Below are 13,551 nucleotides of genomic sequence, written 5' to 3' on the forward strand. Positions count from 1 at the left end.
GATTATAGTTGTACGTCAAATCCATTGTGGAACACCTCGCACATAGCCTACTCTCCCAACAGCACTTCTTCACTGGACCGGATCTTTAGCCTTTCCCATCTCTTCGTCATGGCCACCCCACCGACAGTCAAATTCATCACTGGCAATGCCAACAAGTTGCGGGAGGTCAAGGCCATCCTGGAACCAGCAATCACGGTACAAAGCCACGCTGTTGACCTCGAGGAAGTTCAAGGCACAGTTGAGGAAGTCACCCTAGCCAAATGTCGCAAGGCTGCCGAGACTGTGAGTAGCGGTATTTCAGAAATACCCAGAGTGTAATCCTTGGCCTGTTAATTCATTCCGTTTGATCATCTTCTAGATCCAAGGGCCTGTCCTGGTTGAAGACACTTGCCTCTGCTTTAAGGCTCTCGGTGATCTCCCAGGCCCTTATATGTAGGTTATGTTGGGGCCGACACGCATTCCTGTCTACTCGCCTCGCACTGTCTTCGATGACTAACCGTTCTCATCCAGAAAATGGTTCATGGAATCCATCGGCCACCAAGGCCTAAACAATCTACTAGTAGCCTATGAGGATAAATCCGCCGATGCCGTGTGCACGTTTGCCTACTCGCCCGGTCCTGGAAGCGAACCTCTCCTCTTCCAGGGACGGACTAGAGTAAGCAACTAACATTGTGATTCGTTCCTGAACCTTTGCCAACGTTTTAACTAGGGCAAGATCGTGCCGCCTCGAGGCCCGGTTGACTTTGGTAAGCAGGACTGTGGCACACCGTTGTGTAATCTTTCTAGTGTGTTGTTGCTAACCACATCAAGGGTGGGATGCTATTTTCGAGTACAATGGCCAGACGTAAGTCTATCATCGAGTGTTGGCAGATATTTGCCTCGCTAATGAGTCATCAAGCTATGCCGAGATGGACAAGGCGGCCAAAAACAAGATCTCTCACCGCGGTCTTGCTCTCGCGAAGTTGCAGGACTGGTTCGCTCAACAGCGAACCGAGTGACCGCCATAGATGAGACGCACACGGTCGGGCCAGATCGACTTGATAGCTCTTGAACCGATTCTCAATTCAAGAGCTACTGTGCGCTGTCGAGGTCACAGCGATTCGGCTATCAAGTCTGTGATATGGTCAACCCGGTCCAGGAGGATCTCTGTGCTCGGACCTACCTCAGGACTTCGAACTCGCGGTATCGTCGAAGGTACTTGGCGCCCCGGCGATATGGCTTGAGAGATTCATCTGCTGATTTATGCTTAAAAGTTTGGCCAATAAGCCGGGCAAGCGCGGGTGGATCGCGAAATACGGGGTCAAAGACGAGCAGATTAGCAGTGCCATGCTTTTGTTTCTCGAAGCCAACGATTGTCAATGAATGGCCTAGACGTGATATTCCTCTTAGCAGACTGTCTTCTTTCGCGTGACGAGAACAATGACTTACCGGCATGCTGAAAGTATATAGGCGGAAGTGACGTGCAGGTTACTTTTGAGCCTTGGCGATGCGCTCCCTGCTTGAAGTACTGCTCGACGGCCATCATCAGCTTGGCCTCAGACTTTCCTTGTTCCTGGTCTCTGAACCCCTGAGCAGTGCATCTGCCTCAACGTTAGCCATTTTCTTACATGGGTTTCAATACATATACACCTACGGAATTTGAAGGCCAACGAAGAGTGCTTGGGCCTAGGAGCCCCAGAAGTTAGGCCAAAAGTTCAATGATATTGCCGGTTGGTCCCCGTCTTACCTCTGGAGTACCAATATACTTGCGAGTCCCCATGATGCCACCGGTTTCAACTCGCCCCTGGGAATTGATACCGAGGTCCCAGGCTCTCTCGATGAGTTCCTGGATCTCGAATATAGTAGGCAGTCGGCCCTGAAAACGATCCACGCCAGGGGCATTGGCGCCAATGATGTAAGAAATCATCATTTGAATATTCCGATAGCCGCAAAACCCTCCTAGATGTGATTGAGCATCAGCTTTTACCAATGAGTTTTGGCGACTACGATACCTTCTTTCTTGAGCTTTGATACATGCTGCACGGCCGGGTCGCACAAGTAGGCATATTCAGTGGACTTGCTCTGGCTCAAGAGCTGCTCGAGAACAGAAATCACCCCTACCTGCGTCAGTGTCGCCCGACCACGCCGCGGCAGGGCACTCACCGTCGCTCTTGACTTCGCCGCCTTTATGAAGAAGAGACACGAGCCAGTCTGGCATCTGCTGTTCATGCGCATATTTCCCCAACTCTGCTTTCTAAGGAGGATCAGTCGGAATTCTGTGTCAAACAAACCAGGAGGAATTTCTGTACTCCGAGTCGTTTCTCTCCATCCTTGCCTTTCGACTTTGCTGCGAGCGACAGCAGTTTTCCCCATTGCTCAACGTTCGCATTCTGACCTTCGGCAGCGGATTCGCGGTGGCTACTAGAGGCGGCGGCGACAGTTGAAGTATTGGGTCGCCGAGATTGGATGACGGCTTGGGAATTAGGGTTCTCAGCAACTTGGCGGTCCTCTTCTAGGTGAAGGTCCATGTGATAGTCGATTTCTGCCAAAGGAATGCTTTCACTGCATCCCTCGATTGGACAGTCGGCATACTGCTCTCGCGGCGTCCCAGTTGCGGGTGCGAAAGAGTGAGAATTGTCTTCTTCGGGGTGGAAAGTCTCCATGTGCTGGTGTGTAGTCAGTAGACTGTAGAGACATTTGAATAGAACCACACTTACTAGCAATATCTCGAGCTCTCCTCCACCAGCCTTCGCACAAAAGGGACAGATCATGTTTTGCTCCATGGTAACAGACCTCAGCTGGGCCAGGCTAGCCAGGTGGATATCCTATGGAGTCGGAGGCGAGCTGTATGAGATGAAGTTGGAATGAGACAAGTGGAATGACGGCAATACAAAGGCCAGTGCGATGCAACACATACGAACGCTTGCTATTCCGGTGAATGGGCACTTTGATTGATCAACTAAGAGGATCCAGTGAAAGCTTGTTTGCCTCAACGCATTGTTGTATACCTAGTGTTCGACGCTTGACTTGAGATGCTGCACGAATGAGGGCACAAAGATGGTAGATTCCTAGTGCAGGGTTCTCCGAGGGGCCCAAGTGGGAGGTGCTTATCAATGTATGTACTGCGAGAGAAAAAAGGTTCCCGGCTTTGCTGCTTTCGATATTCTCATAAACCCGACGGGCAGACAAGGCTGTTAGAGAATAGGTATATGAGGCATGGGAGGAATTAGTAGTAGCATGTCGCATTAGACAGTTCCAGAGGCAGCGAGAGCGACCAGACCGGACGGGACTCCACGAGTTGATTTCCTACCTAGCTGATGTAAGATCGGGGGGTCCACAGGTCCAAATTGCGCGCCCAACCAGCAAATGGTCAAGGCACAGTCGGCGCCTGAATTATAGGAATAATAAGGTGCATAAAACAAGGTAGGCCCCATCCTCCCACCCAAGCTGCCAGTGTCACATCAGGTAGTAAATGTGTCAAGTGAGGTATGATTAGTACTTCGCAAGTGATTATTACCATCATTATCGCAAGTAAGTATATTGTCCTGATCCTTTCCCATACGGATACTTCTCTGTTGGCTCCCCCCTGTACTTCGACTCGAACACCCGCATGGTACCCATAGCACCCGAGAAAGCAGGTTGCTAAGAGGTGCCTTAGTGAATGGCCATCAGCCGTCCTTCGGAGAGCATCGCCTACCCAAGTACTTTACCGGCGTGATTCAATGTCTTTGCGCACTCTTAGCAACCTCAAAAACCACCACTCGAACCAGACACCTCTGTACCAATTCTCCAGTAGCTACCCATTCACCATCCCAGAATGTCAGCACCAGTCGGGTCGGGTGCCCTTCTAAGGCTGATTTGGGTCTGCGTATAAGTGTAGTTGATATGGTGGTCGCTATAAATTCCTACATAAGAATGCATTTGCCTCCCTCTGCAGTCTCGCCCGGATTTTGGGCCTTCTCAATCTCGGCAATCAAGATATCAAAGGCCTTCCCGACATTCTCGTTGTATCGTGCGCTGGCCTCCGTCCAACCGCATTGAATCTTCTCTGCTACTCTCTTGCCTTCCTCTGCGCTGACTTGTCGTTGCTCGGGACGGAGATCGCTCTTGTTACCGACGATGACTATAGGGACTGATTCAGTACCCTTTTATAGTTCCAGTCAGTACGTCGCTCTTGCTTGCTCATTCCGCAATAGGGTGTAAGTACCAAGTGATTCAGAATCTTCTCGCGGATTACTTGCACCATCTCAAAAGACGGTAGAGACGACACCGAGTACACTAGCATGTAGCCGTGGATGCCAATGAAATGTTTCGAGTTCAAAATACTGTATTCATCCTACAATTTTCTGTCCGTTAGTCGAGGCACTTATCCTTTCTCGCGCTCCTGAAACCCTGCATAGCGCTTCCAACTTGTTCTGCTGAATGCAACCCGTCGTTTCGTCTACTGGTCACTTAAAGCGACAATTAAGGGATGACGTACCTGTCCTGCAGTATCGACAATTTCTGTCGCAAATTCTTGTCCCTTATAGCGAATTGTTTTGCTGAAGGTGTTCTCGATGGTAGGGTAATAACTATCAACGAAGTGGCCGTCTACGAATTGGACCGCCAACGATGATTTGCCTTGTGAAGTGAGTATGTTAGTCTATGGATGCTGCTTTCCAAAACGAGACATGTGCCATAATTAATGCAGACGGGGATAGTCTGGCCAGGCTGTCATGGGGGAGAGAACGGACCGACGGAACGACTGCCAACGATGGCCACCTTTCTGTTCTTTGGCGCCGGCATTTATATGACTGATGAGTAGGAGACGGGGCGAACGAAAGGAAGGGATTGTCGCTAGAGCCCTGTGCTGGGGAGGGAAATGCCCGCACTAATGCTGGATTCAAGAAGTTCGTAGGGAGAACGCTGAAAGGAGGTAGTGTCGTAGTAGAGACTTGACTGTTGCTGTAGTGCCTCTGCTGTGTAATGCGGGCACGTAAGATGCTGCCCTTTATTTATCGAAGACTGGTATTACTTTAGGCAGTGAATGGCTGCATAAGATGAGGAGCGAGGAGAAAGTTGTTGTCGAAGCAGGTAGGAAGGATAGAGCAGTCGAAAGCGCAGGATTGATGTTGCAGCGTGAAGGTGTAGCAAAAAGCGGCGGTAGTAATGGATGTTGATGGAGAGATTGATGGAGGGGGGAACGGAGCGGCGGCATGGCGTATGCAAGTATGGAACCCAGCAGCAAAGAGCGGGATACAACGCAGGCACATGCACATGTCTTAGGAGAGGCGGGCTTCTGCTACTACAGGCTAGTACTGACACATTGCTCCGTGCTCAGGTCACTTACCAGCTCTGGCCTGGACTTGGCAGTGGACCCATGCTAAGGCTAAGGGGACTGCTTACCTTGATGAAAAAGGTAAGGAACTCACGAAGCCAGCCCAGAGAAGAATCCCCACTGCGATATCGTCGCTTAGGTATGCAAGACCGTATAGTCCGGGTTACTGTAGATTGCCCTTGTCATAAACTGGCCGTCCCTCGCTTGTATTTGTTTCTTCTTGTACAAGGTAAGAAAGATGCCCCCAATATCCTTCACCACAGCGTGTATAGATTTGGACTACCTCAACACCTTCCCCCGAAGGTTGTGCTGCAAAAACCTTCTCAACCTGGAGAATTCCACGGCCGAAGACATCAGATATCCGTACCCTATCTTTTAACGCCTATAGCCTACTAGATATGTATCAGTGAGTTGCGCCATGGCTATCTCCGGTATGGGGGCTGCCTTACAACGGAAGGGTTCTAATAGGAATTGAATTCAGATCCTGTTTTAGAAAATTTGAGCAATGATTTGTGGTAAGATGAGCTGGATCCAGCTAGACTCAGTCATTTCCATCATCCAATCGAAGGTTATGTGATGAGAATTCTTCTAAAGTACCCAACAAGGGTCAACGGAAGCGTCTGGTTCCTCGCAAACCATGCTGCTAGGACACCTGGTTGCCTGCCTATCCACCGGTCTTCACCGCCGCGCCAGTCTGTCAAAGAGTGCTCTTTAGACTCTCCAAGCCGGATTGCCACCGTCTCTTCTTGAAAGACTTTGCTGGTAATGGCGGCAAGCGTGGCTGAGAATGCTACCTGTTTTGACTTTGTAGCCACTTCCTTGCACCCAAGTGTATCGTCCCCCAGTAAGTGCTGATTGTAACTCGCTACCGACTAGAGGCCTTATGCCTCTGCCTCAGCTCGTTAACGAGGTTTTGCAAGCTTGTCGTCAACTCATCCGTGTCCAACTTTTGGTGCAAAGCCATAAACTCCTGAATGGAATCGAGCAAGTACTTGGTGCCTCTTCCATGACTCTTTTCCTCCAGCCGCCGGCGTACTTGGCTACCCAACGACAAGTAGCCTAACAGTATCGCCAAGTAACCGTGAGCTACGGCAACCGAGGTCTTCTCGACTGAATCAGCCTATACAACCATGTTAGCCTGGCCATATCTGTGCAGTTCGCCCTGACCCCTGGAAACTCACTGTACCAGCCGAATCGCGATTATCCAGGTAGACTTCTATCAGCCTGTCCAAGGTTGAGCCGTCCTGCCCCTGCCACGCATCCACAGAGTGCCGGGCTGACGGAGAGTGCTCGGATGTATTGATCATGACGCCTAGTAGCAGCATGAGTGTCTCGTAGACATCCTTGGAAAAGGCCCCTTTATGGACAGACTGCTCCAGGAGCTCAAATCCCGCAACGCTGGCCTCTGCTAGCTCGCGGAAAAGATCTCCTCTACTAAAGGCGCTTGCAGCAACGGGGTTGTTATTCGTTGTGTTCAGTGCCAATTTCAATGCTGTCGACTCGAAATCGCCGAATTCTTGCAGAGGTCGAGCCATGGCTGTTGTGAGAACATCTGCGAAGATGGGAAGATATCGCTTTGTCCATCGAGGGCCGGCGTCGGATTCCATTGCTGCAATTGAGTAGCCTTCGAGGAGCGAAAGCGCTAGGCCGGCGTCTGTTCCCTCCATCCCATGAGCTCTACAATGTTGCCAGCCTGTCTCGGCGAACCCAAATAACTGATCTGTCAAGCTCGAGAGGATGTGACGTGTCGCTGTACTGTCACCGTCCTTGCAGAGTACGGATATGGCCTTTAAAGCAACCGTCCTGGGCGACAGCACGGTGGGCGGAGAGCCCCTCCATAGATCCAGGTGCTGTATCGTAGATTTCAAAGCAGAAAGGGATGACTGTGCGTTCCTAGATAAGTTAGATTTTCTTTGCGCTGCAATACTGACTATGTCTTCGTCGATGTTGAACATTGTCGAAGCCAGTTGCGCAATACCTTCGCTCTGTAGCTGAGGTACGAGATGAGGCACCGAATACGATGTGAATAGAACCAGAACAACAGACAGGAGGACGAAGCCGCTGACAAAGTCCTCTTCCTGTCCGAGAGCGTGAAATAAGGCGTCCTTCGCACCCTGGTCGCGAAATTGACGGACAAACGTCTTGTCCCGCAGCTTACTCGCCAGCTCCAATAGAGCGTTGCGCCTCGAGCGCGCTGTCTGTGATCTGGGCGGCTGGGGCGTGCCGACTCTGTCAAGCAAATCGGCCATGCTGTCTGCAAAACGGTGATTGGCACCGGCTTGCCTGAGCGCGTGGATATCAATGATGCCACCGCCTCTAGCAGAGTCATCTTCCTCGATCTCTTCTTCTTCAAACGCAAAGGACGCAAGCTTCGACATTGTTGGGGGCGGACTCAGATCATGCTGGGTGCCGTCAACTCCGATTTGGCTGCCTAGGCTGTCTCCCCCTGACTCATCTGTCTTCAGCGTCCGCTGCTCTCCGTACGTCGATCTCAGCTTTCTAGTGCTCGAGAGCACCTTGGGCCGCATCGATGGTTTCGGCGTCATGTCAATAGGCTTCATCGGAGTGAAAGGAGAAGCATCGGTCGTTCCCGTCCTAGAGTGCTGCGATGAATCTGATATTTCGGAGTCCGAGTCCGAGCTGTCTTCGGTTTGCGCTGCCAACTGATCGATGAGACGGATACGCTTCGGCTTAGATAGCATTTTCGGCTTCGTCACTTGTGGTCTCGTAATCGTGGAGCTTGGCTTTCCCACTATCCGCGCTTCAGAAGATTGTGAGAATGCCTGTCGTGTATGCAAGTTGGACTCGGTCCTGCGAGGAACGTCAACCTCGGCTTGAGCACGAGGAGCGCTCCTGCGTGGTTCGGCTTGCGTCAGTATCTTGGGTCTATCGAGCCCTCGCGGCAGAGGGTCCTGTTTGACGGCGCAAAAAGAACTGGATGCGCTTGTGTTGAAGGGCGATTTCGCTCGGCGGGTGTGAGAGGGCAATCCCGCTGGCGGAGCGATGACAGGTGGTTTGATTTCGACCTTGCGATCAGCTTTGGCCATAGGCGCAACAGCCACCTTCCTCTTCTTCGTTTTGTTTGAACCATCCGACTGGATTACGGGCGCGTCAACAGGTGGCACAACTTGCCGAGAGGGTGCAAGGCGCAAAGGGTCATCGGATGGTGGGTCGTAAAGATCGTAGAGCTGGTCGGCAGGCGCTGAAGAGGCCTCGGTTGATTGTGTAGCATTGCCGGCGCGTCGCGAAGCATTTGACAGGTCGAGAAACGCATGAATAGGTCGTTTTCGCGATGTCTTGCCGTAAGTTGTTGACTTTTTGCGCGGGACGCTCGGCCCGTCCCTGGTAGCCATGTTGTGTCGTGGCCAACGCAGACAGGCTTCTGATAGCCACGGTGTAGGTTTCCAATGAAGTGGAAGATGGTTATTGGCGATACGCGGTGATTACTGACAACGACGGGAGGATTCGGTATGGCGGACGATGGGCGGAACGATGAGTGTAGTGATTACTTGGACGGAGACAGCGACGCAGGCGGCGCTGGTCAAGAATAGCGTGGGTGGTTATTGTTTCTAAGGGGATCGAGAAGGGCTATAGCTGAGTGAGGTGAGGCGCGCAGGTTCGCGGCGAGGCACGTCCTGCTGGCTTGCGACTCAGCCCTGCCTGGCCTTAGTCAAGGTGACAGCCGGCAGGCATTGCGGAGGATGGAAAGAGTAGAGACCGGGGGACTTTGCAAGACAACCTCACACATTCACAGGAGAAGAGGCACCCGTCAAAGTCGAATCCCAAACATGAGAGGTTTTGATGAATGGTTTAATTCATTCAGGCGGAACAGCGCTTGAAGTCGCTCACTGGCAGCTGGATAATGGAGAGTAGAAAGAGAAGCGTGGCAAGCACGGCAAGGTATGGCGCATCGCACATTACCTTACCTCAGGTCCAATGCTAAGGACGGATACGGGTATTGAGTCTGTTTGTCCTCCGCCCGGGCACAAGTTTCCTGCCGTGCTGTGGCTGCCGCGCCGCCCAGCGTCGCTCCCGCCGGACGGGTCTTTTTTGTCATGACCGGACGTAGGTTAGGTACCTGCCTTGAGTTACCAGTACCACTTGGAAAGCACCACAGGATACCTGGCCCTGCCTGCCTGGTCATCCCAAAAGATGCGCACCCCCCGGTTATTGAGTAGATACGCTTATTGTCTTGTGGGATAGATGTCTGCTTGCGGCAGGTGGCTGATTCGCCTTCGGTACCTATCTACCTATTGCCTAGGTACCTAAATAGTGTCCCATACTTGTTGGTAGGTTGGTGGGGTGAGACTCCGTCAACCCAGGCGTGCCAGGGCACTGCAAGTAAGGGGGTAAGGCATTGCATGTGCGAATGAATTGGATCAGTTATGACCCCTCACATCACAAACCAGCCCCGCACGACCCTTATCGCTGGTTAAGTATTGTGAGCCCGATGCCAATGAGCATCAGCTCCAGTGCCTTGAAGTGCCTCGACACATACCTCAACGCAAAAGTATGGTTACTAGCCAAGTCGGTATTTCCCACGTTTATGGTTACCCGCCTATTATCACCTACCTTACCCACAAGTTGTGACGCTTTTGTTTTCTCGTAGGGCCACTTCGCTTCGTCACCTTCCTCGACACGAGGTATACCTAGGCAGTCTACCCTAACTTACCTTAAGGTAGGAAGGTATCTGATTTGAGCAACGGGGAACGGCGAGCTCCATTGTGTCTCCTGACACACTCGTTTCGTTCACCCCGTTAAACCCTTGTGGCTTCCCGCGAAGACCTGGCCAAAAGGTACTTTATATCGATCCATTGGAAGCTTTCCTGGCCCGCTGCCCTATTTTCATATTCCTACCTGAAGGTAGTTTCTGGATTTTTCCAACCCCAGAGCCCATCTTACCTACCTCCTCCTTCTACCCTCAAGATCCCAGCCAAGCCATCCTTGGGCAAAATCCATTGCGAACCCCTCCCACTTCGTCCGGTACCGGTACTTCACTTGCATTCCTCCTTACCATCCTATCGCCAGCCTTTCGCTCAAGTAAATCTTGGTCAAATACCGCAGTCACTTTTCTTCAGAAATGGCAAGTCAAGATTCAAAGTCCGCCAGCGGCAGCGGACCTACTCAGTGTGTCGGTCCGTTGTATCGTTCAGAAAGTCAGAAGCCCACGGCCACTGTCTCGACTGAAATCAAGTTAGATAACGTTGTTGTCTTGTCCCAAACGCCTCAACTTATCGCCCTTCTCACGTAAGCTTCCTAGTGTTCATCCTACCCCTCGTAACACCCAGTAGGATATAATGAGGCACCGGCCCTACGCAGAGACGTGACTAAAGAAACACCTCTTTGAGTGGTACCATTGGCTTACTGATCTCCGGCAGCATCATTCGAGACAAGAACACGGAGCGCGGTGACTTCATTTTCTACTCCAACCGCATCATTCGCCTGCTCGTGGAGGAAGGTCTGAACCATTTGCCTACCGTTGAGCATGACGTGACAACACCCATTGGTCGGACTTACTCTGGGCTTATGTTCCAAGGCAAGATCTGCGGCGTATCCATCATGCGTGCCGGCGAGGCCATGGAGCAAGGTTTACGCGACTGCTGCCGCTCTGTCAGAATCGGCAAGATTTTGATCCAGCGCGATGAGGAGACTGCTCAGCCGAAGCTATTCTACGACAAGCTGCCAGAAGATATCGCCCAGCGCTGGGTTCTTCTTTTGGATCCCATGTTTGCCACTGGTGGTTCCGCCATCATGGCAGTCCAGGTCCTCAAGGCTCGTGGTGTTCCCGAGGACCGCATTCTGTTCCTGAACCTCATTGCGAGCCCTGAGGGTATCCAGAACTTTACCGCAAAGTTCCCCAAATTGAGAGTTGTCACGGCATTTGTCGACCAGGTATGTACAAGCCGGCCCCAGCTCACCTCGGATTACACAGTCTGATAATTGTTTTGCTCTAGGGTTTGGACGAAAAGAAGTAAGTTCGCATCCTGCGATGCCAAGAAGCCTCTGTCATACTAATGGGCTGTGATAGCTACATCATTCCCGGCCTCGGCGATTTTGGGGACAGGTTCTACACTGTTTGAGTGTGGCTGTATATCCTGAAAGCCAACTTTATATGGCATTGGTCTCCGGCTTGGGTTTCTTCTGCACTACTGTCCTTGTCCCCGTGTGTTGCAGACCTTAGGCTGCATTCATTGACAATGCACCTCCTCGTGTACGTTCAAGAGGTTGCTAGTTCATCTAGTATTCATCATCATCCATGTCGATACCCTCACCCCCGTATCTCCTATCGTCGTCGTCATCGTCTACTGGCCGGCTGGTGGGGGGGCGCCGAGCGCTCGAGGTCTTGTGATTGCTTCCGCCGACGGGTCCTGCTTCCTTGGCAACGGCATCTGCGGACATGTGTCAAATGCATGTTCTCAAGGCGATTGCAACAGCGATTAAGGTATTAAACATGTACTTACCTGCAGCGTCCACCCACTCTCCGTAAACGTCCACGGCGGCTGAAAGGTCTAACAGGGGTTTAGCAGTTGGGAAGGGGGAGACAAAAGCAGTTGCAAGAATAGAGCCTCACAATTAATACTACACTGGAACATCTGACCGCATACTCTGCAGTCCAACGAACCAACACCCGCTTTCTTATCCAGCTTTACAGCGACGGAGTCTTCGTGGTTGCAGAAGAGGCACGTGAACTTGGAGGGAAGAACCTCTCTCTGTGAGTTGGCGTCAATAACTGCGTCGCCAGCATACAAGCAACCTGCACCAGCCCTCAAGCGGAGGAAGCAAACGAACCTTTTTCGGGCCTTGAGGTTTGCTCGAACTTTTGCGCTTCCCCATGATGCTGAGTGACGATGAATGATATGCGCGACCGGCGCGTAGAATATAGAAGGGAGCGAGAGGGTGTGTCGGAGAATAGCAGGTTGCGCAGTTCGTTGTTGTCCGCGTTCGTGTGCGATTGCAAGCGCAGGGTACGTCACAGGCTGGAACAGACGTGGAAGAAAAGCAATAAGATAGGCGTTTGAGGAAGATGGCTCAGCGGCGGGTGGTGAATGAGGCTAAAATTCCAGCACATGCAACGGATGTGACGGTGGAATGCGCGACGGCGACTTTCAGTTAGCGGAGGCTACTTCCCAGATGTATGTATTTTGCGGGTGGACAGCCCTTGGCCGAGGCGGCGTGGGCGCAAGGTGCACTGGTGCCGCAGGTTTGACTCCAGTCACGGTGGACCAGAAAGCTCTACTGGAGCAGAAGGTACCTTACTTGCTTGGCTGCCTTACCTACCTTACCTTTCAATATGTACCTTATCTATCGGAGGCTGGCAGCGGGGTGACTAAGGTACCTAGGTGCTCTGCACGCACCTTGAGGTAGGTAAGTACCCAAACGCGTAATCGATAAGATACCTAACCTAGGTGGAAAGCATGGCACATCCCACCCCGCTCTAACCTTGAGGTAAAGTAATGGAAGGTAAGGTATATAGGTACTATCCGTATATTGCCCATCTACCGTACCCCGTACCTACCTTCCATAGGATCAGAGGGACGATATCGGAGTCCGGCACTTGATGCACAAGCTAGAGCGGCTCATAGCCGTCTCATATGTCACCTGCACAATTATCAGATTCAAACATACCTACACCTCACGCATTGCATCCTACATGTTGTGTTCTGAGCTACACAATAAGCCATTGTTATTGTTAAGACGTAAGGCACGTAAGACACCAGGCATCTTCGATCTAGATACCCTGGCGAGTGAGGGGTTGCGGAAGGGTGTCACTTAAGGTAAAGCCTGCTAAACCTTACCTCATGCATTCATTGCCTTCAATCGTACCTGTCTTATGACAATGCCCTCTCTGAGGATCTTGAGTAACTGCTCACCTCAGACGCCTTTGTGCTTTCCTGATGGATGCTAAGGTAAGGTAAGGTATCAATACCGCTAGGTCCTCCGGTCGCCTTATCTTTGGCGCTCGAAGCCGCATCAAGCTGTATTCCTCCTCTACCGAGTCCTTGTCTGCCCTGGGTGTTTGGGAAGGTCGCGGACGGCCCCGCAACCCGAGAACTCAGGTGGGCGCCGCCGCCGCATCACCATAGGTCCACACACACCCAGTCTTTACATACCTTATCGTAGACCTCCCCACAAGCAATGATGCTTATCACTAAGGTAGCAACGCTGAGCATAAGGCACCTAGGTAGAGTCTACCTTACCTACCTGCTTTACCTACTACGTAGCAGAACTCCACGTCTTCACTTTGAGGTAAGGTA

The 13,551-nt window shown here is 51.7% G+C and overlaps 6 protein-coding genes across 6 annotated transcripts; 2 read left to right on the forward strand and 4 right to left on the reverse strand.

The window, feature by feature from the left end:
* Positions 1-108: 108 nt before the first annotated feature.
* On the forward strand, positions 109-998 carry CPAR01_08790 (Ham1 family protein; the record flags this gene model as incomplete). The annotated part of the gene is made up of 6 exons (XM_060493057.1): positions 109-282; positions 359-432; positions 511-655; positions 710-746; positions 811-844; positions 899-998. The coding sequence occupies 6 exons, from the start codon at positions 109-111 to the stop codon at positions 996-998; spliced, it is 564 nt and encodes a 187-aa protein (XP_060349427.1).
* A 66-nt stretch (positions 999-1,064) lies between these two features.
* CPAR01_08791 (peptidase family C78) lies at positions 1,065-2,762 on the reverse strand (the record flags this gene model as incomplete). The annotated part of the gene is made up of 9 exons (XM_060493058.1): positions 1,065-1,113; positions 1,163-1,367; positions 1,429-1,580; positions 1,634-1,665; positions 1,727-1,938; positions 1,992-2,096; positions 2,143-2,233; positions 2,271-2,645; positions 2,697-2,762. The coding sequence occupies 9 exons, from the start codon at positions 2,760-2,762 to the stop codon at positions 1,065-1,067; spliced, it is 1,287 nt and encodes a 428-aa protein (XP_060349428.1).
* Positions 2,763-3,884: 1,122 nt separating this feature from the next.
* CPAR01_08792 (Ras family protein) lies at positions 3,885-4,621 on the reverse strand (the record flags this gene model as incomplete). The annotated part of the gene is made up of 3 exons (XM_060493059.1): positions 3,885-4,124; positions 4,187-4,315; positions 4,460-4,621. Coding segments are annotated over 3 exons (531 nt in total), but the record flags the coding sequence as incomplete, so codon positions are not given.
* Positions 4,622-6,161: 1,540 nt separating this feature from the next.
* CPAR01_08793 (uncharacterized protein) lies at positions 6,162-8,649 on the reverse strand (the record flags this gene model as incomplete). The annotated part of the gene is made up of 2 exons (XM_060493060.1): positions 6,162-6,416; positions 6,478-8,649. 2 exons carry the CDS (start codon positions 8,647-8,649, stop codon positions 6,162-6,164), a joined length of 2,427 nt encoding a protein of 808 aa, XP_060349430.1.
* Positions 8,650-10,376: 1,727 nt separating this feature from the next.
* On the forward strand, positions 10,377-11,376 carry CPAR01_08794 (uracil phosphoribosyltransferase; the record flags this gene model as incomplete). The annotated part of the gene is made up of 4 exons (XM_060493061.1): positions 10,377-10,543; positions 10,675-11,188; positions 11,251-11,267; positions 11,325-11,376. 4 exons carry the CDS (start codon positions 10,377-10,379, stop codon positions 11,374-11,376), a joined length of 750 nt encoding a protein of 249 aa, XP_060349431.1.
* A 157-nt stretch (positions 11,377-11,533) lies between these two features.
* On the reverse strand, positions 11,534-13,018 carry CPAR01_08795 (uncharacterized protein; the record flags this gene model as incomplete). The annotated part of the gene is made up of 5 exons (XM_060493062.1): positions 11,534-11,685; positions 11,758-11,805; positions 11,919-12,348; positions 12,813-12,850; positions 13,003-13,018. 5 exons carry the CDS (start codon positions 13,016-13,018, stop codon positions 11,534-11,536), a joined length of 684 nt encoding a protein of 227 aa, XP_060349432.1.
* Between the last annotated feature and the right edge of the window lie 533 nt (positions 13,019-13,551).

Source organism: Colletotrichum paranaense, assembly GCF_030867605.1.
Source record: "Colletotrichum paranaense strain IMI 384185 chromosome Unknown Scaffold_6.1, whole genome shotgun sequence".
NCBI classification, from domain to species: Eukaryota; Fungi; Ascomycota; class Sordariomycetes; order Glomerellales; family Glomerellaceae; genus Colletotrichum; species Colletotrichum paranaense.